The following is a 23,677-nucleotide window of genomic DNA, read 5'->3' on the forward strand; positions in this document are numbered from 1 at the left end:
CATGCCGTGCTTTCCCTCTTTTTCTCTGCTCTCCAGTTTTTCAGTTTGTAATGCCATTTGAATACCTCCCTCCTATGACTCATCTCCCTGTCTCCCTGTCAGCTGCTCTTATTTCTCCCCACTCTAATTACATCTAGCTGTGTTTTGACTGCAGCAAAGCGGTCCACTTTAAAAGGAGGACGTTGTCAAATAAGAGGATTTTAAGGCGTGAACAACCTCTGTCTAGTGATGCAGGAAATACAGCTAAGAGGGGTGGAGCTTCTCCTCTAACCCTGTTAATAATGAATGTTAATTGTGTGTGCTGTTCATCTAGAAACCAATTAAATGACATGTGCCAAACAGCTTGATTAGATGAGAAACAAAAACATCAATGAGAATATTCCCCCCCACACGTTTTATATCCTGCATAATGAGCGTTAAAGAGAAAGCTAGAATTGTATTCTCCCATTCTCCGCCTCTGACTGACTATTACATTATTTATGAAGTGGGGATGTGCTGCATCTCCTGATTCCCTCTGCTGAAATGCAGCTGCTGCCTGCACGCTACGTATATTACGGTATTTTACAGCTATCTGGCAGAGGAGCTTGACGGACGCAGAGATATAAGGGAGAGGAGAAGGGAAGAACAGATTTCTGCAAATCCACACTTTAGCAGCTGATTTTCACTACAGCAAAGGTACAGTGTATTTTCTCGCTTGAGTATCTTTCTTTAAAGCATGTGTGTATCTGGGATTGACTTCAGCTCTTCAACAGTGCGATTTCATGTCAATGCTCAGCATATGTGACCGCCCACAGGACCTTTTGCCATCCTCCTCATCATGCTGAGGAAGGGAGACAGAGAGGTCCTCCTGGATCTGCACTCTGAGAGTGAAGCCCAAACCACAGATGGATATGGGAGTGTGCACAACGGGAGCTATATCCCACCTAGATGTGTAAGCAAAATTGTACTTTTTTCCCCCATAACACTGCGGTCTGTTTTCCTTTGATCTAGGCATCACACAGATTGAAAAGAGGCTATGGACCCTGCTATCTCGCTCATCCCTTCACACCTCACTGACTTCTCTGACATGTTGCAGTGTATCTGAAATACACAGGATTACAAACTGTAGATCACTAGGGAAAAAAGGTCTTGTGAAACTCAACATTTGCTTTAAACTATCCAAGTATACTGTTAAAAGCTCAGGGTTATCTTGCTGCATTATTGCAAAGTGAAGGCAGCTGAGTAATGGCACGGGTCTTATAGGTCAAATCTAATAAAGAGCTAATTAACTGTCCATATACAGAAGAAAGGTTTTGCAAGCAGAACAGTGAGTAGATTTTTTTATTTAATTATTTGCAAGCACTTTTTATTTGAATAACTGTTTGGATGCGTTTAGCTTTCAGCTGCTGACGACGATGATGATCCCATTTATATGCACTGTAATACAACAAGTGACCAGTCGGTTCCACAGCTGGGGAATTACTTCAGAGATGGCAAAACCAAAATTGGTAGGTGAATCAGGGTCTCACATTGTATTAGTTGTCACAGGCTCAATGATGGATGACCAAGTCAGACCTGCGCTTATCCTTTTTATCTGGGTTCAGACTTCGTACTCGTGTGGGAGATTCGCTCGCGGAAGAAACGGCGAGGGAAGAGCGAGGTGACGGGTGAGGAGGGGGACGCAGCGCCCCCCGAGGAGAGCAGCCGGTCTGAACGCAGGAAGGCTCAGCTGGCTCAGTGGAGGGAGAAGTTTGTTCAGAATCTGGAGAGTGCTGGATTAGTCATGGAAAAGGTGCTGTAAATCTGATTATTGCTTTTAATCTTTATTCATTTTTACACATATTTTTGTTCTGAATTAGATGATTCTCATTCAAATGTTCTCTGTTCTGTTTAGGAGGAAACATCGAATGAAAAGAAAACAATACATTTCCTTAAACTTAGCGCTCCTTGGGATGTGTTGGTGTATTTCGCTGAGGAACTCTGTCTCAGAGCTCCACTGCAGGTTAGTGCTGCTGGTTAATCAATTAGGTCTAATTTGAAGATATAAAACTTAAGATTTGTATCTTGTTTGTCAGTTCACAACAATGATTAGATAGAGTGCTTTCAAATGTGTTCAGACCATCAAGATGCGTTACCGTTCCACTTATACTGATCAATGTAAAATGTGTAAACATGTACAAGATAAATAACCATGGAATTTGTACAGAAATGATTGGTTCTCAGACTACTGACTTGAAATTGATTTCTAAACTTTGCGGCATGCTGTGGTTTGGACTGTTGGATGGCTTGTGAAAGGAATATTGTCACAATGCCATCAGCCTCCGCAAAACATGTGCATGTTTAGTACTTAGTACTGGACATTAGAAAGCTAACAAGCTAGGCTGGTACACAAGTACTCTTCGATGAAGCTCACTATGTACGCTATGTACTTTGATTGATGAGAAGTCAAAAATCTAACCCTTTTGTTGTAAAATTAACCCTAAAAACATACTGTTGGCTTCTAATCGACAACATTAGGCTGTTATTACTAAGTAAAAACAGTGTATCCTAATCCGCCGCTGTTCCCACCCCTTCCGCTTTGTTGTGAAGAGGGCAACAAATGAGATGGAGAAAATTCACACTTAACCTTTTGCCTATTATGAGTTTATTATTAGACTCACCATCCGGGTGTTTCGTATTCAAGCACAAGTGGCAAGTGTAGTTAAGGAAAAACTCAAAGACACACAGCCTACAATCGCAAACACACATATATACAATCATGGTATACATATTTAACGTAAACATCAACATGGCAGCATTGAGTCAAACTTTCATTCAGCGAGCATGTTAGTTTGCTGAATTTAGCTCAAAGCTACATACAGTAGCTGCTTGCATGGATCATGAACTCTTCGTGTTGCTTTTACATCAAACACCAGTTTCTATGGTATCTGGAGGAGTCTGCCTTTCCTGAGCAGGATTCAAATTGGTATCTACATTTCTTTTAAAACTCTGGGATCTTTATCAGTAAAATGAACTTACTTTTAACCACATGTGTCACCAAATAACTGAAATGAATGCAGCAAAAGAAAAAGTAAGATGAAATGTTTTTCATACAGAATGTGTTTGCCTTTTAGGCTCAGCAAAACCTGGACCTCAACACATCTGCTCGGGTAATGAAGAGACTATGCATACCTAACATGATGATGGAGTCAGTGCCAAACAGGCCGCTGGACTATTACACATGTGCCTTTCGCAAGTCAAAGATGAACAGGTGAGTTCTAACCATCCATGGTTGATAACAGGATCGGTATGTCAAAGTTTATTTTGGCTAAATGACTGTCTCTCTTCTTCAGGTTTCTTGGCTGTGACAACCATGACACCTACTTCACGAACACGCAGAGACACCGTGTGGTGAGTATCAGGAATTCCTCTTCAGTGCACGAAATCAGTGAAATTGTTCTCTCATGAAAGGAGAATATATGTATTATTTTTAGGTGTATGAGATTCTTGCCAGAACGGTGTACGGCAAAAGGAAGAGGGCTGAGGTTGGAGTGGACAGACTTGTGAATGAAGGCGTGTACACAGCGGCTTTCCCCCTGCACGAGGTCAGAAATGATTGATCTGCTCTTTAATCGGATGGAACACTTCTGCTGCCTGTCCTCTACAATACGCATTTTTCTTTTCCCACAGGGCTCCTTCAAGCTTCCAAAGTATGAGATTCGTCCTGACGAGCTGAACCAGAGGCAGATTCTTCATCACTACTGGAGCCGCTGGTGCAAATGGTACAAGTACCAGCCACTGGACCACATCAGAGAGTACTTTGGAGAGAAGATTGCACTTTACTTTGCCTGGCTGGGTAAATATAACATGGATTACTTTGCCTTGAGATTTGATGTTTGTTGTGGAAAACATGTACAGTATAAGCATTTTCAAGAGCTTTCAGTTGGATCTCATGGTCTTCATCCGGAGATGGAGTTTTCTAACTTGTTCAAAGAGGGTTCAGCAATCCTACAACAGTGTGTAGGATGTAATAGCGTCTAGCAACAAGGTTGTAGATTGCAACCAACTGAATAATACCCCTACCTTTCCTACTAGAGAACTACAGTGGCCTTAATTAGACAATTTGTAGACAGGATTTACTCATTCTAAGCTGACAACAACATAATGATTATTAGTTTCAGGTGATTCCCTCAAAATCCTAACCTTTTTAATCTGAGGATAATATTTTATTTTGTAGCAAAACCTCACTCTTAAAGACTGGGAGCTTATTTGATACGGCCTTTTAAATCTGTAATAAATAATAATCCAAAACATTGTAATATACTGTTTAAGACAGTAGTCCATGCTACAGCCAGGGAATATGTTTGTGTTTCACGCACCTGCCTGGTAGATACATGTTGGATAAATCACATGTAAAATGTAGGCATTGGGCATAAGAAATTAAATATCTGAATAATGAAAAGGGTGTAGCATGGACATCATTAGATACATTTGTGTTTCTACCCCGAGATTCGGATCTGCTCCAAAATGTTAAGGATTCGTCCATGGCTTATAGTTCACCCTTCCACAAAGTTTCCCAAAAAATATGGCCTGTAGTTTTGTTGACAAACAAGCAAAACAAACCGAAAAACATGACCGAATTAGCGGGAATAGTGCAACTATCATCCTCATCATTAGACGTTTTCTTCTGCGAAGCCATTCCGACCTCTTCATCAAAAGACATTCCAGCATCAAGCAGCACATCCCTGCATCAGCTGGGAGCCGCACCCTAATGGATCTTCATGTCTCTGCAGGTTTCTACACAGCCTGGCTGCTGCCGGCCGCAGTGGTCGGGACCCTGGTCTTTGTGTCTGGAGTCATGTCCATGGGTACCAACACACCAGCGTGAGTCCACACACCCCACAGGAAATACATGTTTCATTGCATTACATACATGTGAAGCTGGACTGTTGAGTGTAGCATTATGTTGATTTAGTTGATGTATTAAGTCGGTCAAATCTTAGAGGGGAATTTCACCAGTTTTACAGTCATTGATGTACACTCAATTAGTATGAGATTGTGATAGTATTGAATTAGTATCAGAAATTATGTTTCTGCTGGATCAACTGAGCATTCTGACGCTTCATTAAAGAGTATTGCTATTTTTGTGAAAGATCTTACACAATATTGCCTCTACATGTTAACATTTGACTTCCTAAGCTATGAAACAAACCATGGCTCACTTCAGTAAAGTCAGGGGTTTTAATTCTGCATAAGATGTATATTGATATGTAGCTTGTGTTATGTTTTACAATGACACAGATAAACATAATAAAAATGTCAATTGTTGCATCATAAAAGTGTTGACTCAACAGATTTTACATCAGTGGCCGTATGTTTGAGGTCTCATTCCGCTCACTCTCGGTCAGATTGACTGTCTCTTTGAAAGAACTGGCTTAAGAGAGTCTTGGAAATTAGCGAAATTCAATGTGTCATTCTTGTGCAAACATTTAATTGTCAGTTATTTGATATTAAAAAAAATTTGGGTGATTTTCGAGGAATTAACCTGATGTAGTCCATTTTGTGACATATCGTATAACTACTGGGTGAAGTGAGGTTGCCAGATTTGTTACCATCTTGCCTGGACAGGTTAGCATTGAAAGTTAGCTAGGGCTCCTTCGACTGGATTAGATTTTGGACGTTGCAGAAAATATGGCAAACACATTTTGTCCAGCAGTATAATTTCCACATATTAACATTCCTTCTATACTAGTTACAGAGTAAATGCAATCGCCAGAAGTAAAAAGCTACGATGGCTTTAAACAAACTAAATCACACTCGCATGGCTGAGCATCACTGATCATCTGAAGTCCGACTCTTATATTGTCACTTTTATACCACCATTTTATGTTGAATTGAAGCTTCAGACATTTACAAGTGGGGTATCTTATTATGACATACTTATGTCGAAAACACAGCATTAACATTCTCAAAATCCACCAGAACTGTAAAATTGTACCTACGCTATTATATTTTCCTATCTCCACATTATGTAAAGCAAGCACAGTTTGAGATACAAATAAACCTAAGCATCAACGCATAGTCTGTTCTGCATGAAAACAAACTCCATAGTTGTTCAAACCACATGAGGTTTGTTTGGCCCAATTTATCATTTGTATTTAACAGCACAGAAAGCTCTACTCTCGCTACAAAGAATTATAGTCATTCCTTTTCTTCGAGTGTTGTACCCTAATATTGCCTAAACAATTGTGTTGTGTTTACCATTCCCTCTCTGTTGGTTTTAGTGACAGAAAATCCATCCTGCTATAAAGAAACAAGTGAGGTTAGAGTAAACGGAAAGTCAATATCTCAGGAAAGGAAACGACCCAACGTCTCAGATTCATGATGTTCATTAGTTCACACTTTAGATTAAAGCCATTGATTCATGGAGAACGGATGGAGAGCTCTAGGCAGCTGCAACAAACTGCCGCTATCTCATTTGATAATGGACAATTAGTGCAGAATAATCCTCCCATTACATAAATGTGGAAGATAGACGTCTCTCAGTGGGTCCAAGATGTATTCCTGCAGCATCATAGTTGCAGTGAGTCACTGATTAACTGCAGTGAAGGTGCGGTAGCTTGTGAATGATTCCATCACCTTCCATCTGTTCTATTTTCTCACTCAATACATATTCCCTGGCTTTATGTGAATGCAAAATACACTACAGTTCATTCACCTTATCTGTGACAATAATAACTATAGTTTCTGCCAAATGTGCTTGGGCACCTGATACATCCAAATATGAAAGGCTAGTTTGAAAGCTTTAAAATGTGTTTGCTCATTAGTAACTAATCCATATGTATGTGTCTGTCAACAGTAAGGACATCTGTACCAGCGGAGCGAGTTATCTCATGTGTCCTCTGTGTAACACATGCAAGGCCTGGAACATGTCTGATATCTGCACCATGGCCAAGGTAATAAAAAACATTTTCACTAAACCAGTTTTATTTATTTTTTAACCACAATGCAAAATTGATGACGTTATTCTGTATTGCAGTTGGGCTACCTGTTTGACCACCCAGGAACCGTCCTCTTCAGTGTCTTCATGTCCTTCTGGGCTGTAACCTTCCTGGAGTACTGGAAGAGAAAGATGGCCACCCTGGCCCATCACTGGGACTGCATGGACTTCCATGAAGAAGAGGTCTCCCAATCCTTCCTTTCTTTCTTGACCAAACTGTTCTCATACACTTATTGTCTCTTGATTAAACATATAGTTTCTGAATTGGCCAGCAAAGAGTGTGTCCATTGATGCTGATGTCATCACTGTGTCCCTCAGGAGCGTCCTCGTCCAGAGTTTGCAGCCATGGCCCCGACGATGGAGCCAAACCCAGTGACCGGAGTGAAGGAGCCGTACTTCCCAGAGAAGACCAGGCTCGCCCGTGTGTTCACCGGCTCCATGGTGATCATCATGATGGTGAGACACTGTTCAAACCTGTTCGTTCCGTCTATTTTAGCAGCATTTGCAGTAACATTATATTATATATATATTTATTGTATTTGTTTCCTTGTATCAGTTGAAAATGCATACTGTACATCTCAGATTGGCTGCTCAATGTAACCACTGAAGAATACAGTGAAGTTTCTTTGATTAACGGGTCCCTATTATGCTTATTTTATTTGTTCTTTCCGATAGTGTGTTATATAGGTTTTTGTGCATTTAAGTGATCAAAAGCTAAAATCCCAAAGTTCCCCTCTCTCTAACATAGTGACATCACCATGTAACACTTGCGCTTCTATTGGGGAGCGCTCCAACACATTGTACGTGACAGGCTAAGTGGCGGCACTTCTCTAAGCGGTTTACCAATCACAACAGAGCCGCCAGCTTACCAATCAGAGCAGACTGGGCTCTGGTTTCAGACAGGGGGTGAAAAAAGGTGCTGCAGGCAGTATGAGGAAAATAAAAGACGCTTTTTTGAACATTAAAGCATGTACACGTCACAGTAGAGGAACAAAATACAAATATGAACATGGACATAATATTTCCTTTTTTAATTACATCGCTTGTTTTCTATGAATATAATCACATATGATATCAACATATTTTCATTTTCCTAATCTTGCAAACATTGTAATTATTCTTAGTTTCAGTAAAGAGGTCAGTAGAGCTCTGCTCTATGTGAGCTTTTAATGTTTTGATCCTGATGAGAAAGAGAGGTGGGGTTCAGTGTATTATTGCAGTGAATCCTGACAGTTAACAGTGGAAACTGAACCTCTCTCTAATAATGAAACCAGGTCATTGGCCCACAGGGCTGGGTCTGATCTGATAATCTCACCTGTACACTTTATGCTCAGTCTCAGGATTTACTTGTTCCTGGGACAATACGTTATGATCAGTTTCTCCTGACAAAGATGACGGAGCTGGACAATTGAAAATGGCACAAGGCAGACTGAATAGAACAGTATCTACGATCACTTACCGGTACCTGGGAAGCAAACAAAGAGCAGTGACTGAGAAAAAAGTTGTTCCAATCAAGTGACTTTTTTTATTCAGTTGAAAAATAAATTCAACCAATTATAGAAAGTACTATGGATTTTGCTGGTTATCATTATTATTATTTAGCAAATAAGGTGGGGTAAACTGCATACATTTAGTCCACCTCCTAAACCTCAAGAAAAACTACTTCTACTACTACTCTGAGATGTTAAGAGTATTTATTCTCCACAAACTGTAATGTTTTACACCCTGTCTTCCTGTGTCTCCCCTCTCAGCTGTGCGTGGTGATGATCTTCCTGGTGACGGTGGTCATGTGCCGCGGGATCATCAGCTTGATGATGTTCCGCACCGGGAGCCCCGTCCTGCGTACAGAGGTACATCAAAGCAGCAGAGAGCAAATACAGTGTGTATATGGACATTATAATCTCTGCCTGTCTGTTCAAAGCTAATATCGCATACTACGACATTTTGTGTCTCTAGTCATTCACAATCTGAACAAAATCTGTTTTATTGAACGTTTTATAGCATCCTTCAACTAGGCTCCAAACAACCCTCACCACCTTTGTTGAACAAGTGAACCAGATGATCTGCAAATTAATTCCATAAGACATTTTTGATCCACTAAAATTACACCTGAGACAAGATAATACAAATCCCTATTTGTTTATTTTTGCAACAATATCGACCGTAAGGGAGCCTTAAGGGACAATTGAGTGGGATTTGTTGAAATAACTGTCTTTAATAATCGACAGTATAATGACGACTACATGATTACACTACAGGTGTACATCAGCTCCTTCTACTCTCTGTACCGTCTGAACTTGTATGTGTGTGTTCATACTTAACATACAAGTGTGTGCTCTCCTCCTCAGGCAGGAACCATAGCGAACATCTGCAGCAGTATAGTGAGCCTGGGCCTCATCCTGCTGATGGGCCAGGTCTACACTGCATTAGCAGAGCAGCTCACTAAATGGGGTAAGAATCAATACTGCCTTAATGCTATATATTGATATCAGCCTCTCACTGGATCTCCACTAACTAAACGATGAGACTCCTTAAAGACGAGATGATGTCTTTAATTTGATCCCAGCTTCCAGGGTAAGAATAATCTTTTATTGTGGGCGATGACTTTGCTGAGTGGGAGTGTGCAACTGTAACACAGAGCACTCAGCAACTGTAAAACACAGTGTCTCTTTTTCTGACATTATTAGGTGTCTTGTTTAGTTACGGCATCATATGGTTGCATATGATGGAGCGCTGAACCATAGATGGACAAATAAAGTTATAAGAACTATGCTAGTAGGTTTAAGAAGAAACCAGTAATAACATTTCTCTAGAAACAGCAAACTATTTGTATCCTCTTACTCATAAAGACTTATGAACAGCTGCTAAATTATTCTTTACAACCCGTTAAAGTTATGGCTTTCGACACGAAAGCCTCAATATATAGAGTATCTAACATTACCTCCTATGTATCTTCAATAGATGGTGATGATTTTTCATGTCTTAGCTGCTACTTTTACTTTAGCTAGTTGGCTAACAGCTAAGCACAACCAAGTAAATAGTTCACCACTGTCAGAACCGTTGTTAAGCTTGTTAGCATGCAAACCCTGTATGATATGCAAAATAGCACTATCAAACTCAGGAATGAATGAAAGTGGGTACTTCATTTAAACCAAACCAAAGAACATTACAAATTGAAATGTTGACTTATCATAGGACAAATAAAAATAAGAGGGGGCGGAGCTTATGCCGGCTCATGCGGGACCTGGCAGATACTGTCTAAAATGCTGCGGTGATGAAACGCAAGGATTATTAGATCAAGGATTATTTCTGAAACAGTATGGAGCTCAAAGACTTTCTCTCTTGCGGGTTTACCACAAGGTGAGTTCCTTTTTATTTCCTGCTTCTTCACAAACATGCTCTCTCCAGTACAGCTTAGCTCTGAGTGTTAGCGATGCTTGCTAATGTAAACAAAGACTATTACGTCCAAAACACGTCGGGAATTGTTTCTGATACAGCGACGTTTCTGATAGTGCCGTGGGTCCACCATCCGATATGACGTAATTTACGTCATATAGGATCGCAAATCTGGATCAACTCCGTTGTAGCCCCGTTTTTAGAGATTTGTGCATGGAAGAAAAGAGAGAGGGTTTTATTTTCTGACACTTTGTGAGTTCCCCGACACACCGGGGACACATATTTATGTATAAAAGACATCAAAACGTGCATTTTGCATGATAGGTCCCCTTTAAAAGAAAAATAGGTACATGGAATTAACTACAAATATTATTATACCACTTCATTTGCGACAGTAGTTCTATTGTTTCCATCAGATACTGTATCATTACCTTCACCAAGTTGTTGCTAAGATTCCTAAACTTGTAAGCAAATGCATGTTGATGACCATACAGTTAATGCCATAGTTAAGTACAAGTATAACATTACATTTGACTGACATTAACACTTTGTTTCCTCGCTTTCTCTTTTCCAGAGATGCACAGAACACAAACCCAGTACGACAATGCTTTTATCTTCAAGGTGTTCATCTTCCAGTTTGTCAACTTCTACTCGTCCCCTTTCTATGTAGCTTTCTTTAAAGGAAGGTGAGACACGAGTTAGTCTCAACACACAAAGAAAGTAAGACGTAAAGAGCATTTTGTGCCAAATAAGATTGAACCTTTCCTCCTTCTCTGTGTTTGCAGGTTTGTGGGGTACCCTACCAACTACGGGACCTTGTTTGGGATGAGAAATGAAGATGTGAGTCTTTATAATTCTCAGAAGGAGCGAGTGTTTTAGATCCCTGCTATAGAGAACCACAGTGACGCGTGCTAAAACCTGGAAGTAAACTCCTTCCGGTTCCTTCGTCAAAAACCAATGCAATTTCTCCATAGGATTTTGGAAAATAGCAGTGATCTTTAATGTTGTAGAACAAAACGTGATCTGTCTCTTCAATTTGTGTCAACTACAGACCTTATTTCGTGCTATTTTCCAAAATCCTATGGAGAAATTGCATTGTTTTTTTTCGAAGGAACCGGGAGTGGTAAAAATGCTAACTTACTTCCGGGTTTTAGGACACTGCGTCACTGCGGTTCTCTATTGTATTTCCATCTAAGCATGTAAAAGTATCAAGTTCAATAACTCTGTGTATTTCCTATTGCAGTGTGGACCCGGGGGCTGCCTCATTGAGCTGGCTGAGCAACTCTTCATCATCATGGTGGGAAAGCAGCTCATCAACAACATTCAGGAGTTCATTATCCCGTATGTAAACCAGCATCTAACATCATTCATTCATTTTCTGATTTTACTCAACAGATCTCAAGATATCACATGTTTTTTCACAAAATGGCTTCACTTTGCAAAACCCAAACAGAAGAACAATTTGGTGAAATGAAATTGTCGATTAAACAAACAATTATAGGCATTTCAAAGTTTGAAGGCGCAATGAGCCGGTTAATGTTCGTAAAAACAAAGTCTGGCATGTATGCTTACAATATCCCAGCTAGAAATGTTTGGTTTTTAAAACATTCTGAGAATGTTACCATTCATTGTTCTAGGAATGTTTTCAGCGGGAAGTTTTTCTTTGGTTCCCAGAATGTTCTTCTGAAAGGTAGGATAACGCTCTCTAAAAACATTCTTAAAATGTTTGGTGATAACTTTCTTAAGATGTTTTTGATAACATTGTTAGAACATTATGCCCTACTATTCTTAAAACGTTTTCAGCTGCAGGTTCGATTTTTTTATGTTGCCAGAATGTTATTATTTTAGAGTAGGATAACGTGCTTTATCGGTCCGATTTATCAGAAGTCTTGCAGCAGCTAGCACAAGTCCCTGTCGGTGTCACATGTACTGGAGGGGACCCAGAGTCAGACTCGGAATCAGCTGGTGAAAGTAACATTTGTTTATTAGAAAAGGGGAGCTGGGAGTGGAGGTTGGTTATGGCGGCAGTGGGAAACAGTTGTTCCAGGGTGGGTAGAGAGGCCTGGCGGGTCTTGCGAGTGTGGAAGGCCTTGGATTCCTCCTGGGAGAGACATTCAAATCAGTGTGAGGCAAAAGCAGGCAAAGTTGTCAAAGAATATGCTGGTAAAAAGCTGCACGCAACAATCCGGCAGGGATTGAGTGCAGGCTGCAGGCTTTTATAGTGTGGCTGATGAGCAGGTTGCAGGTGTGGTTGGAGATTGCTCCCAGCCGTGTAGAGCAGACCAGCAGGCACTTCAGCTTAATCATAAGTGAGGGGATTAAAAAAAAAAAGAGGAAATCCAGCTCATATAACAGAAAAAAAAATAATGAGCTTTATACAGAAATGTGATATAAGACATCGCCATTGTTTTGCTGTTGCAACAGACTGCTCAGCTCCCTGTTGTTTGGTGCAGTAAAGCTCATTTCAATTCTGTAGCATTGGCACTGTGTGTGTGTGTGTGTGTGTGTGTGTGTGTGTGTGTGTGTGTGTGTGTGTGTTGTGTGTGTGTGTTGTGTGTGTGTGTGTGTGTGTGTGTGTGTGTGTGTGTGGTGTGTGTGTGTGTGTGTGTGTGTGTGTGGTGTGTTAGTGTTGGTGTGTGTGTGTGTGTGTGTGTGTGTGTGTGTGTGTGTGTGTGTGTGTGTGTGTGTGTGTGTGTGTGTGTGTGTGTGTGTGTGTGGTGTGTGTGTTGTGTGTGTGTGTGTGTGTGTGTGTGTGTGTGTGTGTGTGTGTGTGTGTGTGTGTGTGTGTGTGTGTGTGTGTGTGTGTGTTGTGTGTGTGTGTGTGTGTGTGTGTGTGTGTGTGTGTGTGTGTGTGTGTGTGTGTGTGTGTGTAGACACCAGGGGACGCCTCAGAGGTATTTTGGTAAACAAAAGGAATAAATCATTAAGTGTTCCCCTTATGTCAGAAATACATTCAGTTTGTAGAGGCCTTCCAACAAGAGAACTATAATGCTTAGAAAAAAATATTATTGGCTATCAATTGGGAGGAAAACCCATACATTTACAAATGGAGAGTTCCTTCTTCTCGTGTTGCTTTTTCTTTCCATCCACTTTTTTCTTGACGTTCTTTCTTGCAAGGTGCCATAGTCCATCATTTTCTGGCAAATAATTTTGTACGCCACTTGTTCAAGCTGGCAGGGTGAAATAAAGGCCACACATTTCTATCATGAATCTATCTACGCTGATACCCCTGTTACAGTGCGGCTGCTGTAAGATTGATGAAGTGGTCGATTGGAGCTGAGAGTGTGCGCGCTGGCAGCCAGGGCTTGTTCTGCTTGTTAGGGTGGTTTGTGGTTTCTGTGATCGATACTGTAGCTGCGTCCAAGTTCAGAGCCTGCATCCTTCGAAGGATGTGCCCCACAAGGTTTATCCTATTGATAGCACACAAGCTGTTCCAGTAGCACTTTGATGTCCTTCATTTCTGTTCTACTGAGTTGGATTTTCTTAACGGGGCACTATTTTGCAAAATGTTTAGGTTTTATATATTTTTTATTATATTTGTATTGTGTGCCTCTAGTGTGACATGCTTTAATGTTTGAAAAGGTCTTCATTTTTCTCATACTGCCTGTGCTGCAGCACCTCTTTTCACCCTCTGTCTGAAACCAGAGCCCAGTCTGCTCTGATTGGTTAGTTGGCTGGCTCTGTTGTCAACCACTTGGAGATGCAGAGAAACTCCCTCTGGAGGGAACTTTGGGATTTTACATGCACAAAAACCTATATAGAATAGGGCCTCTTTAAGAGTCCAGCACATGACTTGTGTTAAACCTCTTTGATTTCTTTGACACGTACACAGAGTTTTGAGGCGATTTGTGTTGCAACAGAGGAAGAATACATTACTAAGAAGATGCCATTTCAAAGTCAAACTCAAACCACCTGCTTTTAAAGGTTTGAGCCTCAGGGACATGTAACCATGACTACAGCTCCAAGTGAATCCGACTTTAAAGAAATGAAAACCAATGCTCCAAGCAAATCATCCTGACTGAGAACTGTTCTCCGTGTAATATGAATTATAGTTTGTATTCAGGGTGAATACAATGACAAAACTAGGGACAAAAAAAAGGGAACTATAGGAAATGCAGTGTAAGTGTCATATTGTAAAGCTCTGTGTCTCTGCTCTGACAGTAAGGTGAAGGCCTGGAACCAGAAGAGATCTTTGGCCAAGGTGATGGGGGACAAGGCATCCCATGAGCCTCAGCGCTGGGAGGAAGACTACCAGCTGGTGGAGTGTGAAGGCCTGTTCGAAGAGTACCTGGAGATGGGCAAGTATTCTATCTCTTTCATTTTTTTTCTGGAGAAAACATGTCTACATTCACATTATTTTCCATTAAAACTGTCCATACAAGGGGTAAATAAACAAAGTTAAAACAAGGATTAAAAAGAAATCTAAAATATCTGGAAAAGTAATAATAAGCCTTCTATTTCTTAAGGTTTCTTTTTGCGGTGCCATATTGATTCAGTTCAGTTCATATTCATTCAGTTTTACTTTTAAAACATATTCAAATATCTTTATCCTGAAATATGAATGTTTGTCCAGTTTTCCTTCTTTAATAACGTGGAAAATCCACCCAAAATATTCTGGTATACAAACAGTTATAAAACAAATGATTGTTAAATATTTGTTATTGCAGGACATATTTAATTATAAAGATCTATAGGAAAAGGATACTCTAACTTTACTAAAAACAAAGCATTTTTGCCAGCGAGGCACATTTTTCATCAAATACTTTCTCGAAAAGCAAAGCCCAAAACAATCTGGGAGCAAAGTTATAGCTCGTATACCGTTTGTATTGAGACTAAGGACATGGGCCCTGTTCTGTTCTTATATACAGGATGTCACTGCCATTCAACTGTCTAATATGAATATAGAAAATAGGATATTTGTTCTGCTGTATTTTATTGCAGAAATAATAAAGTGCCTCATTGTTCTCCCTGCAGTGCTCCAGTTTGGGTTCATCACCATCTTCGTGGCAGCGTTCCCCCTCGCCCCGCTCTTCGCCCTCCTCAACAACTGGGTGGAGATCCGTCTGGACGCACACAAGTTTGCGTGCGAGTACCGCCGACCGGTGGCTGAGCGCGCCCAGAACATCGGAGTGTGGTTCAACATCCTTGAAGCCCTGTCACACCTGTCCGTCATCGCCAACGTGAGTCCATTAAAAATGACCTTAGCACCAGACTGCAGGCTGATCACTCCTCTCAGACATTTTCTTTGTTATTCTTCTCTGTTGTCTGCAGGCCTTCCTGATAGCCTTCACATCAGATTTTTTACCTCGGCTGCTGTACCAGTTCAAGTTTGATAATGATCTCAACGGATATGTCAACTTCACCTTGGCTTACGCCCCACTTAACTACACAGAGTATCCAATGTGCAGGTACACTGTATGCTTATCTGAATGTGCCACAACTTACTGATAGACTGTAATTTTTCTTTCGTACAGAAATACATTTTACGTTATTTTTTATCTTTTTTTATATTATATGTTTATATTTTTATTTTGATCACAAATGACTTATGTCTATGACTATTTTATTTATGTTTTTTTATGTTCTTCTTAAGTTTATTGATTTTTGGAGGATCCTGGGGCATTAATGATTTGTGTTGCCACGACTTGCTATAGCTATTGTTCACATGACAAATACAACGTGTGGACCTATTCTTCAAGTGTGGCAAAAATCTGTTTGGTTGGAAATTACATATCTTGCTACTCAAGTATGTTTTGTTCTGTCCTTTTTGCTAAAATCCTTGAAAGGTTTCAAAATGTCAAACTTGTCAAAATGTCTGATCACAGACTTGACCAACAGAGGGTAGCATTACTGATGTTTCACACATTGTTTACTTTGTTGTCATGTGCTGCTGCATACACGCACACCCTGATTAAACATTATTATTCTTTTTTAATGTATTTTTTCTCCCAACTTTAGATATAAAGCGTACAGAGACAACGATGGAAACTACTCACTGTTCTACTGGGAGCTCCTTGCTGTCAGACTTGGCTTTATCATTGCTTTTGAGGTATGAAAGGAGTTGCCTTTCTCTCTATTTGTTTTCCTTCTGGCTGTTCCAGTGATTTACGGTCCACCTTTTGTTCATTTTTATCTTTCACCCACATCTCTATACAAACTTGTGCCTCTGTTCCCAGGTGCATACTGGCAACTTAGCCCTCTTTCAGTGTTTGTTTTAGTGTTTCTGTTGTATGTACTGTTTACCCATATCAGTATTCCATATGTTATTTTGCAGATGACTTGTCCTTGTTTTACTAGTTCCACACTTTTTCTGTCGTTACTGTCTCCTTCAATAACTTTTCTCAAATACGTTAAGACGCCCTATAATGCAAATGTTCAGGTTCATATTTGTATTTTGAGCCTCTACTGTGAAATGTTTACAGGTTTGAATGTTCAAAAAGCCCAGTCTTCTCTGATTGGTTAGCTGGCCAGCTCTGTTGTGAGTGGTCAACCATTCAGAGATGTCCCGCCCCTATCATGTACAATGTGTTGTAGCATTAGCTAATAGAAGTAGGGTGTTACATTGTGATATGTTACAGAAGTAAACAAAGGAGTCCAATCATTTCAGGCAGGGAGGGGGGAGAGCGTGTGGGAGAGAAACTCCCTCTGGAGGGAACACAGGGATGTTTGCCTTTGCAGACCATAAACCTATATAACACACTAGAGAACAAAAAGCTTAATAGGGCCTCTTTAATATTACTCAGTTGCATTCATTTTGGCCACTATTCCAAACAAACTGATTGTTTAGCAATTCCTCCTTCTGTTCCTCATTGTTGTTATTAACATATGCGTTCCTGGCATTCCTTAAAAGAGTCAGCAATTCTCTAAAACTACTGGGCACTGTAGTTTTATGCAGAATTACTCAGGAGTCAGATCTATTCACATTTGGTGCATAGTGACTGTTTGCGGCAGCAGGACGGTGAATGTGTAATTGACCATAATGGCGGAGCTTAAAGTAATGAGGGAAAACGTCACCCTGTACTACAGTGTGGCTCATGTGTTTGTAATCGTTTTTGGAAGACAGTGGAGCACTTTTGCATAAAAAGAAAAATAACCTTAGCATAGTCCACCATCAATAGTATGGTAATAGTATTCAAGAACTATAATCTGTCACGCCAACATAATCATTTTCTTAAATAAATATTTGCTAAAGTGACTCTTTTAAAGGATATGTTTTATGACTTTGCTCTTCCGTCTGTGGCCAGATAAAAGTACTGGAAGACAAAGTAATTACTAAGGAGGGAAATAGGAGTAATATTTCATTTTTGGCTGTCATGGGGTTTTGCAAAAAAACTGGAATTCCAGAGGTGCATTCTTGACAGGTAAAGTCAAGTCAATTTATGTATGTAGCACATTTAAAAGGAACGGGAGTTGAACCAAAGCGCTCCACAGTTGAGGCTGTGAGGTTAGAACCTGCCTCAATACAGTTTTAGGGCTATCACTTTTCACATTGAGCAGGTTTGGACTATAGGCAAGGCAAGTTTATTTATACAGCACCTTTCAACACAATTCAAAGTGCTTTACAAAAATGAAAGACATTAAGGGGCATTAAAAAACATATTATACATTTAAAAACACTAATTTCAAAGAAAAGCAAAGATAATAAAAGTTACAGTGCATGTAAATGTGTGTGTCATCCGCATAGCTATGGTAACTTATTTTGTAGTAGTCTCTAATTGACAGAGACTTAATAATGCAATACAACAGAGAGAGAGAGAGAGAGAGAGAGAGAGAGAGAGAGAGAGAGAGAGAGATATAGAGAGACTAGAATAGAGAAGATACAGACGAATATAGAGAAGAGAGAGAGAGAGAGAGTTTTCTCTCTCTCGAGATCGCTAGTCGATTCGCTTCTCTCTTCTTCTCCTGTTCTCCTCTCTCTCTCTCTAATCTCTCTCTCTCATCTCTCTCTCTGCTCCTCTCTCTCTCTCTGCTCATCTCTCTCTCTCTGCTCCTCTCTCTCTCTGCTCCTCTCTCTCTATCTCTCTCTCCTATCTCTCTTCTTCTCTATCTCTCTACTCTCTCTCTGTCTCTCTCTCTCATCTCTCTCACTCACCCTCCCCCCACTCATCCGAACAATACGACAATACACACAGACACCCACCCCATACGACATGGCAGACTACTACAGCACACAAAACCTACATACCCATACTTCCACACTAGCTGATACCACTGTGGCTTTTTTTCCAAATGTTCATGTAAGTTGTTTTTATTTTTCTCATCTGCCTCTTTTCACCCTCTTTTCTGAACCCTCTGTCGAAACCAGAACCACCAGTCTGCTCTGATTGGTTAGCTAGCAAGCTCTGTTGTGATTGGCCAACCTCTTAGAACTGTCCCTCCCCTAGCCTCTTCACGTTTACAATGTGTTGGCTTGGAGCGCCAGCGAATAGAAAGCACGAGTGTTACGTAGTTAGTCACTGTGTTACGGAAGTAAACAGGAGTCCTATGGAGGCCTTTCAGGCAGGGGGAGTGTGTGGGAGAGAAACTCCCTCTGGCGCGAATTTTAGCTTTTGCAGACAATTTACATGCGCAAAAACCTGTATCACACAGTTCAGGAAAGGGAGAACCCTAAATAACATAATAAGGCCCTTTAAAAAGAGGACTTTACACAAGCTATGGGCGAGCCTCTGATTGAACTAAAAGCAAATGAAAAACCGAGGGTAAAGTTTAAAAATACCATGGAATGATGACAATTTGTTAAAAAAAAGTCATTGGATGTCATGTCAGGCCAGGACGAAGGAAGCAGTTGTGAGGAGAGAGGAGAACATACTGTTTTCATTTTATTTATAAGTAAGTTCTATCTTCAGATTTTCGAACAGGACAGGCTGTTTTCATTTTACTCTGATAATGATCCTTTAACATTTCACTGTCTGCACGTCCTCCCTGCTCCAGCACGTGGTATTCTTCGTGCTGCGCGCCATCGACTGGATCGTTCCTGATGTCCCGGGATCCCTTGAGCTGAAGATCAAGAGGGAGCGCTACCTGGCCAAGCAGGCTCTGGCCGAAAATCAGGAGGCTCTGCTGGTGAGTCGAGGCCGAGGGGCCGCCCCTGCCTCTCCAGGCAGCTCCAGCCCAGGTCAGTAGAACATGGGACACACAAACACACACACACAATGCAGCACATACTCATACAGCAAGAGTCTCTTGCTCTGTATTTGAATATTTCAGCCAAGAGAAAGCTAATCCTCAAATGTTTTTGATGAGGGTGTACTTCATATAAGAGAATTTGAGTGTTCAAGTTCAATTATATGCAGAGATAATAGTAGTAAAAGTAATATATCAAACACATATCAAGGTTTTCCTAACTTTTATAATTTATTCTGAATAAACACAAATAATGTCCTTGTTGTTAATAATACACACTTCCTTGTGCTGTTTCTATTTATAGTAACACTCCCTTAGTTCCGTATTAGCTTGTTCACAATCACAATATACATGTTTGATGTCACGCAGTTCGTTGTTGTCTCATTCAGTCTCACCCAGGTGATCAATGAAACAAGAGTTCACAGGTTACATAGAGTGTAAAACCTGGCCCTTTTTTCTTATGTTCTCATAAATAAATTCCAGATTTTAAAGACTTTTTAAAAGCTCACCCACTCGCACACACACACACAACTCAAAGGAGCATTTACGAAGCACACACGGCTTGACTTACTGTCATAAACTTGCAACACTACACGCAACATGATAATCAATGGTAATTTCTGCGGGACCAGAGCCAAATAATGTCAGATGAATTTAATTACTTCCAAAGACCTCTCAAGGGCTGTTGGCATTGTTTACAATATCCTCTTTTAACACTTCTGTTAATGTTTAACCTCAAAACAGCAATAACACAAAAAGGGATTCATTCAAGCAGGAAGTAAACAGTAATACGTTTCCACATTTTCCACACGAGGAACACAGCCTTTACATTGACTTTTTGTCCGTTAAGAATACAGTCACATACACAGATTGTATTGTCATCCTCGTCTGTGTGTGTGTGTGTGTGTCCCTGTGCTCTGACCCATGCTGTTGTCATGTGCCTCATGTAGTGAATGTCGCTGGATGAGAAGGTGAGTATTATTATACACGTAAGTAAATGGAATTCTGAAGAACAATGACATTATTTAAATAATTACAGTGGAATGTATCAAATCAGATCATTTCTGAGTTTCTTCACGAATGTATGACTTTGTAATGTCAGAGAATGTTCAAGTGTTTATGCGAATGTACAAGTTTAATCTCTACCTTCTAAATACCCCCTCCTCCAGATCAGATAATTACAGAACGTAGCCCCTCCTGAATGACAAAGTTGAAATCAATAACACAATATTAATGTATACTGTATTTTTAAATATTGAAAAATAAATGTAATACGTAAAAAGTACATTTAGTGTAATGTTCAACTATTTAATCACACAAAACCTCAAAAACGTTGCAATTTATTTATAATATTATAAGTATTATTTTGTTATCATTATGGCTTGACCGTCTTCTTATCCTACACTTGAACTTGGCTTGTATCGATGTACTGACTGAAACTGAGAATGTGTCATTATTTGATTATTTGTAACCCTAAAAAATAAACAGAGTGACCAGATTGAACATTATTGAAAGTCTAAATGCTAAAAATGTAGATTAAATCATTACATTTTGTCAGATAAAACATTGTTTATTTTTGCTTCAATCTATTTGGTACAGCTAATACCACTCATTCACCCAGCCTTACGCTTAATATACAGTAACGGTAAGGTTTGTCATGTCTGTGTGTGAAGGTAACGCTGGACATAAGATAGCTAGCTTACCAAAAAGACTGGAGGAAGCTAGCCTGGCTCCATCTGTCCAGTATCTGTTTTCCTTTCATCTCTAGCTACATAAATGTAAAGGTACAATGCTAGCAAACCTAGCAACTCTAACACAAGTCCACTAAAACCACAAATAGTCTTGTTTACTTTTGAGAATATATTATTTAAGATACCATATCTTAATTAGTTTGCTTTACAGGTGCATTTTTAACATTGCACTGAGCTAAGCTAGCAGTTATGCTATGCTAAGCTAATCGCCTCCAGACTCGAACTCCATACTTAACACAGACATGAGATTGAAATAAATATTATTGTGTCATTCTCAGACAGAAAATAAATCACCATATTTACCAATTACTTTAAAACTAAACTAATTTAAACGATATGACTTATTGCCCAGTCCCTCAATATTAAATAAGTAGCAGCCCGCTGTGATTTAGTAGCATGTTGCAACGATTAGGTTTCTGCTTTTGTTGTATAAGTCTACAGACAGAACTAATTTCTCTCTTCCGTCTCTCTGCTCCATCCCCGTTTCTTCCCTGTCCAAAACAAACTGTACTGCACTGCACTCCTGAAGGAAGCGACGCGTCCTTTGGAAACATGAGTTAGGTCTACCATGTGAGAAACCAGTGGTTGGAGGGGATATTGGAGTAATTGAAGACACTTGTTCCCATCTGGGATAACAAGAGTGAACTTTTTCTCTGAGTGGAATACGGTCTCTGCACTGGAATCTTTCTTTTTCTTTTTTCTTCACCAATGTGTTTACCATTGCACAGAAATTATGATTAGCTGGTGTGTAATGGAGGCTAAACTAACCCTAAAGTACGTTTTCAGGTCAACCCACTACAATTGTAAGACTTGTATTCATACTAGGTGTATACAAAACATGACATACCTATACATACTAGGTTATGACCCTACAGTGACTGGGCCCTAGCCTGAGCAGACCCTATGAGAATGGAACAGTGTTATTCATTTAGTTCGATGATTCCCTGCCCCCTATTTGCTGAATCCTTCACCCATCTCTGTTTTTTGTCATGACAGAAATTAAAAAATACTGTCTAATGAAATGAAATGAAAAGCAGCCAGTGCTGTGATTAGTTGTTTTTAATGGCTAACCAAAGTTGCAGCATGAATTGTTGATGCTATATGAAGTTGTCTTGGGTCCAGTTAAAAAAAAATCACTAACACCAACATGCAGCAATGTGTGTCACAGGTGTAGAGCCAATAATAATACATGGATGTTCTATGTTTTTTTTATAAAATTCAAGCATAGTCAAAGGTCAACAATAGAGACCAGTTAAACACTGCTGCTCAGCCTGCTGTTAAGTTTATTTTTAAAGGGGCACTCCTGTGACTTAAGTGAAGTTGGTGCAATGAAGCAAAGGCTGACAGAGTCCTGGTGGGGACCAAACTTCAAAAAACGCTGGTTGCATAGAAGCTCTCATAAAATTATCATGATCTTTTAAGCAATAATACTGCATAACTGACCTTTTTGGCATTATATTAACCTGTAGTATCAAAAATACTCATTGAGGATATTATAAAAAAACAAATATTTACAGATTGATTAGCCCCTCGCTGCTTAAAAATAAGATCTGTTACAACCTGCCTTAAGGCTGGAACAAATGGGGAGGCCACACAGAGTTAAATGCCAAATATCTGTTTATTTAACAGGTTAAAGAAAAACACCTCTGATAAATAGAGTACGTAAGAATCAGACTGTCAGTAGTGTGAGCAGTGTGTGTGGGTGTGTGGAAGGGTGTTATAGCATGTTGGAGGGTGCATCAAACCTAACACAGGCTGAGGTTGCTACAGCATGCCAGGATCAGAATCAGAGACTGAACCTTGCAGCTGGGCAACCTTTATACCTTCTTGAGGCTCCGCCTCTAGATGGGCGGGCACAAACAGGACGACACTCCCAGCACCTGCCAGAGGACAGCAAGGCAGGGAGCACAGCCAGGCAGAAGGGGGGAGGGGTCGTCACAGATCTCAAACCCAATGAAATCATCAACGTTATTTCCTCAGACTTCACAAAGTCTTATTAAATGTTGAAATTCAGGGGTGCCCCTTTAAGTTCATTTTGGTTGTTTCGTTATGTGCACACTACCTTTTATCACTTAAGATAATACTGTAAGAGGGCAAAAAACAAACTTTTTTTTTTTTTTTTTAGACTCTGATTGTAAACTGTTATTAACAAACATCTGTTGTCTTCGATGTGATGAAGAACTCATGCAACTATCTAGACCTTCATGATGCAATGCAATGTAAATACACGTATACTGTACATGTTTGCTGTCTTCGGAAGATGAGCATGTTTGTGTTTTCTACTTGAACGTTCTGCAGAGTTGCATAGGGACAATTTGCTACTGTAACACACTGTAAAAAGGAGTGGAATAGTGCCTCGATGTAGGACATATTTTGTGTGTGAGCTGTTTTGCATTTAGGACCTTTTAGACCAAAATAAATGTAGTTTGATGAATGCATATGCCTCCTC

General features: G+C 40.0%; 1 protein-coding gene across 4 annotated transcripts; it reads left to right on the forward strand.

Moving 5' to 3' along the window:
* Window positions 1–521: 521 nt before the first annotated feature.
* Window positions 522–23,664, forward strand: ano11 (anoctamin 11). Of its 4 annotated transcripts, none has more exons than XM_034196311.1 (24): window positions 524–675; window positions 753–931; window positions 1,376–1,487; window positions 1,584–1,771; window positions 1,874–1,981; window positions 3,093–3,229; window positions 3,312–3,369; window positions 3,453–3,563; window positions 3,649–3,814; window positions 4,752–4,842; window positions 6,818–6,914; window positions 6,998–7,141; window positions 7,277–7,414; window positions 8,710–8,808; window positions 9,307–9,409; window positions 10,929–11,040; window positions 11,140–11,194; window positions 11,598–11,695; window positions 14,516–14,652; window positions 15,329–15,534; window positions 15,626–15,762; window positions 16,313–16,403; window positions 19,286–19,469; window positions 21,790–23,664. In XM_034196311.1, exons 2-24 carry the CDS (start codon window positions 818–820, stop codon window positions 21,861–21,863), a joined length of 2,760 nt encoding a protein of 919 aa, XP_034052202.1. In that variant the 5' UTR covers window positions 524–675; window positions 753–817; the 3' UTR covers window positions 21,864–23,664. The 4 variants fall into 4 exon arrangements, with proteins under 4 accessions (XP_034052201.1, XP_034052202.1, XP_034052200.1 ...); XM_034196309.1 differs by having other exon boundaries at window positions 795–931; XM_034196312.1 differs by having other exon boundaries at window positions 525–675; window positions 795–931; window positions 21,758–23,664.
* The last annotated feature ends 13 nt before the right edge of the window (window positions 23,665–23,677 follow it).

The sequence above is a fragment of the Gymnodraco acuticeps genome, unplaced genomic scaffold (assembly GCF_902827175.1).
Source record: "Gymnodraco acuticeps unplaced genomic scaffold, fGymAcu1.1, whole genome shotgun sequence".
Classification (NCBI taxonomy): domain Eukaryota; kingdom Metazoa; phylum Chordata; class Actinopteri; order Perciformes; family Bathydraconidae; genus Gymnodraco; species Gymnodraco acuticeps.